Consider the following 4763-nt stretch of genomic DNA (forward strand, 5'->3'; position numbering starts at 1 on the left):
GGGTCGATCGCTCTAACCAGACCTGCGTGTCTTGGAAGGACGGTCGGCCCCAGCTAGCTGGTTTAATAAAACTCTGCTTGATTTTTGCATCTCCATACTCGTGCATTTGTTCTCCGGAAGAGACCCACCGAGTCACGGACCCTAACAGAGGTATTTCTTTAACACCATGCTGCAAGTCAGTACCAATTCTGCCCATGATGGAACAAGCGCAAGCAGCAAGTAGGTGCTGGCGCTCTTTCTTAACAACAGTGACAGAACTGAATTTGGCCATTAAAATAGATGTGAGGCTTTGTTCTAAAACATCTTAAATTAAAAGTAGGGAAGCTGAGGCTGGATGTGGTGGTGCAACACTTTGAATCCCAGCACTCAAGAGGCAGAGGCAGGCAGGTCTCTGAGAGATCAGGCCAGCCTGATCTGCATAGTGTTTAGGTCAGCTGGGGCTACAGGGAGACCCTGTCTCAAAACGGAGGCTAGGATAAGCTGACCCAGAAGTAAGGACGAGAGAACAGGTAACAATTCAGAAATATGGTCCAAGTGCATCACTCACTCTCAGTGAATTTAACACTGAGTCTCTCACCAACTCTACCCTTGATCTGAGATAGTGCCAGTCATCTCAGGGGGCCCAGGACCTGGGCAATCTATTTTGAAATACTAGAGCTGTTTAAATTATCAGTAAGTCTATTTGTTCATAAAGTCTCCCAAAACTGTAAGTACCAGTGACACTAAGCACTGACAATAGAAGAAAGACGTAGAAGACATTTCCTGCAAGTTCACCTAACAAGGGAAGAAATTTAAATAAGGACTAGTACTCTAGAAACTCAAGGCTAGCTTCTCAAGGATTCTAAAATTCTGTAGTTCTAAAATAGAGATGAGGATCTGAGCCTCCTGAAGGCAATTTCCTGCAAATTTAAGCATTCCATCACAAAGGGGCTCTTTTAGACTCAGGAAGTAAACCAACCTCTCAAGTCTCAGGAAGTTCCTAAGACAAGATTTACAAAGCCCCTCCCCAAGTTACATAAACAATTAACTCTTAAGCCACTGACCAACCTACAACCCAGGTAGGGAGCTCCAGGAATGCAGCTACCTCTGAATCATGCATGCATACTAGGAGAGAGAGAAGGGAACAACTAAATGATATGTAGCTTTAAAGATAAATCAATTCCTTTTTAAAATACTGAATAAAGGAAAAAAGAATTAAACAATAAAAATAAGCACTGCCTACTTTGCTACTTATTATCAAATTTGAAAATTTCAAGAGCCTTCTATATGGATCCTTCTTAAAATAAAGAAGTTTCTACTAATTCTATAGGTAAGAAACAAAAATCAAGGGTGGTTTTTTTTTTTTGTCTTCTTAAGACAGGGTCCAGGGTGGTCTGGAACTTACTACGTAGACCAGGCCTGCCTTGAACTCACAGAGATCCGCCTACCTCTGCCTCCTGAGTGCTGGGACCAAAGGCGTGCATGACCATGCCTAGCTAAAAATCAAGTGTCTTAAAATAGCTACACTGCATTCTTCCTCTACACATGGAGTATCAGTGAGGAGCACTGAGCTCACTGAAGTGTAATAATAAAATGGCCTTCACTCTTCTCTCACTCAGAATTCAAATCTATGAATTCTATTTAACTATGTTAAAGCCCTGCAGCCTTTAACATATACTCAGAAACACGAACAATCTTGTGTTAGAGAATATTAAATGATACTTTGTACAGTTAACTCCTTTCAGTGAAAAAGACCACATTACAAACCATAATTTTATAAATACAAACTTAAAAGTCATGAAGTTATAAGGTATCAAAATCTACTTACAAAATAACAAGTCATACCTTTAAGGTTTTGTAGGCACTGCTCATGGTGGTTACCCGGTGATTGGAATGATTCCCACCCAACTTACAGAGGTGGCAAACTGGCCTCCTGCACAGTTCACAGTACATGTTGATTCTCTCTGTCTCATGTTCTGGGCACATTAAAATCTGTTGAGTGAAAAATAGGTGTACAGCTAAGAACCTAGGTTTTAGTAATCTAATAAATCCCAAAAGACAAAAATTTACTTTATAAAAGAACAAAGCCATATAAAATATAAAAAGTACTTGACATGTCAATGAAAATTCTCTAGTTAGAACAGAATTGCTATTTTTAAATTTGAGGGTTCAAATGGTTAACACACAGATGTTACTTCTTCTAAACCTGGATATTTCATTCCCATCAGACTCAAGTGGAATGAATGCTTAACCAAGCTAGAAAGGCCTTCTGAGCAAACGGACTAGGCACTTCCTAATGACCGTGGTGAGGATTTCTGTAAGGCCTAAGAAAACCTTAAGAGAACCTGTGGCCAGACTGTCCCTGTGAGAAGTCTGTTGCTAAGAAGGCCTCAGAACACTTTGTGATATAAGCTTCCAAGATGCTAGCTTCAAACAAATCACAAACCCACCAAAGAGCAGTGTTTCCTGACTTAAGAAAAGCTCCATATTTCTATCTATTCTATGACCTATCATCATAGGCACACTTGAAATTTGTGTAAAATAACTGTTTCCATTTGGAAGCAATTTAGGTATTTGTTAGTAAATTAATGAAATAAATTTGTTCATGATTTCAAGAGACTGGCTTTCAGGCAACTGTAACTGGTCTGATAACTTACTGATAATTCAAAATAGAAAAAAAAAAAAAGAAAAAAAGGAGTCCAATAGGAAAAGTCCTAACACCAATCAAACTACAGGGGAGAGGAAAAGAACTGGAAAAAAACTTAAAAATTTTTCAGAATGCTTAATTCCTAATTCTCAAAACCATAGTATTTTTTTGTTGAGCTTTGTTTGTTTATATCCCTATGGCCCTAGCTGGCCTTGAACTCACTATGTAGACCAGGGTGGCCTTTATCTCACAGAGCTCCACCTGCCTCTTTGCCTCCCAGATGCTGGGATTAAAGGCATGTGCCACCACACTCAGCTATAATTATTTTATATATTTTTGGGGGGGGGTGTCTTTTTGAGACAGGGTGTCCCTGTAGCCCCAGCTGTCCTGGAACTCACTATGTAGACCAGGCTGGCCTTGAACTCACAGAGATCTGCCAGCCTCTGTCTCCCAAGTGCTGGGATTAAAGGCGTTATTATTATATTTTTTTAAGCAGGAAAACTTTGGTTTTCTATAAGAAATGACACAAAGAATCATAGGCAAATATTCTCTAGTATAAAGAACTTTTAATAGTTTTGCTATACTGAATAACAAATGTCTTGAAGGAAAAAAAAACCCTTTTCTCAATACAATCTATTTCTATATTCCTTTGGTTTACCCAACAATCTTTTATTATATTTGTAAATAAAAAGCTCATGACTAATTGATCCTCCAAATTCCACGAAATACTTATAAAAACCAAAACCTGATATAACTCATTTAGCAATTAGAGCCCTTTGGTGACAGAACTGTATTAATGTTATTAATCTTTTAAACAAAACATTACAATATCAATTTAAAGTCATATATTTTTAAAAATCAAATACTTTGAGCATTTAAAGTGAGATGAACATCATAATAGGGAATTAAAAGCTGGCTGATAAATCTGTTACCAGATCGACATGATTTCAAGAAAATGGTCATTCCGAATGTGGAGGCAGAGTATCATTTAATCTTCCAGACCTGTAGAATTCACTACTGTGTAAGAAATTCTCAGTGAGTGGTTCAAAACAATTTTTAGATTTTTATTTAAATTACGTGTATGGGGACTGAAGACATGGCTTAGAAGTTAAGAGCACCCACATGGTGGCTAGCAACCATCTGTAACTCCAGTTCTAGGGAGATCTGATGCCCTCTTCTGACCTCTGTGGGCACTGCATGACACAGGTGCACTTACACACATGCAGGCAATACACTCATACACATAAAAAGAATGTTTTCACTGGGCATGGTGGTAGTTCATGCCTTTAATCCCAGAATTTAGGAGGCAGAGACAGGTGGACTTCAGAATTTGAGGCCAGTCTGGTCTGCATAGTGAGTTCAAGCCAGCCAGGCTACACAGTAAGACCTTATAAGCTCAGGGAAAGAAAAAGAATGATAGGTTTTCATAGTCACACAAGTTACTAAGTTGTATAGAACAACTACTTTAAAAGAATGCATTATATATATACTTTTTAAATTTTACAAATCAGAAAATCCTGAAGATACTAAAAATCATTTTACTTGTCACAGAACATGAAGTTCTTAAGAACATTATTAAACAAATTACCCAGAGTATTTAAGAAATGTAAATTATACCTGAGTTTATATTTCAAGTATGTTCTAAGCTTTGAAGTGTCAGGCTGTAATCACACTTTACTCGTTGTACAATTTTAGCTAACTAAAAACATCACAAAAATAGGTTATCCAACTCTTTTAGGCAAATGCAATTTTATCACACAGAAGCAAAAAATCTTTAATCTTTCAATCTTTGAAAGATCACTTTCCCTACTACTCAGAATTAGCAATATAATTCATTACTATCAATATGAACATTCACTAATTATAAAGTATTACTCTATTATAGTAAGACGAATTAATTTTGCCTTCTAAGCTGTAGGAGATGATTAGGTCCATGATAATTCAGGCTTGAATTCATATACCTGCTTTTAAAGTTATTTCCTGGGCTGGAGAGATGGCTCAGCGGCTAAGAGCACTGGTTGCTCTTACAGAAAACCCAGCACCCACATGGCAGCTAACAACCATCTATAACTCCCTTTACAGGGGATCTGACACCCATTTCTGGCTTCAGCGGGCACTTCATGATACAGATGGAATA

The 4763-nt window shown here is 37.8% G+C and overlaps 1 protein-coding gene across 2 annotated transcripts in view; it reads right to left on the reverse strand.

Moving 5' to 3' along the window:
• Trim36 (tripartite motif containing 36) overlaps positions 1 to 4763 on the reverse strand; it is a 39103-nt gene that overhangs the window by 22364 nt on the left and 11976 nt on the right. For both annotated transcript variants that reach the window (XM_008825256.3, XM_017796142.2), the window contains one exon: positions 1825 to 1971. In XM_008825256.3, coding sequence (XP_008823478.1) covers positions 1825 to 1971 — 147 coding nt within the window. The remainder of the gene's footprint in view (positions 1 to 1824; positions 1972 to 4763) is intronic.

Source organism: Nannospalax galili, unplaced genomic scaffold (assembly GCF_000622305.1).
Source record: "Nannospalax galili isolate Female #2095 unplaced genomic scaffold, S.galili_v1.0 scaffold128, whole genome shotgun sequence".
Taxonomy (NCBI): domain Eukaryota; kingdom Metazoa; phylum Chordata; class Mammalia; order Rodentia; family Spalacidae; genus Nannospalax; species Nannospalax galili.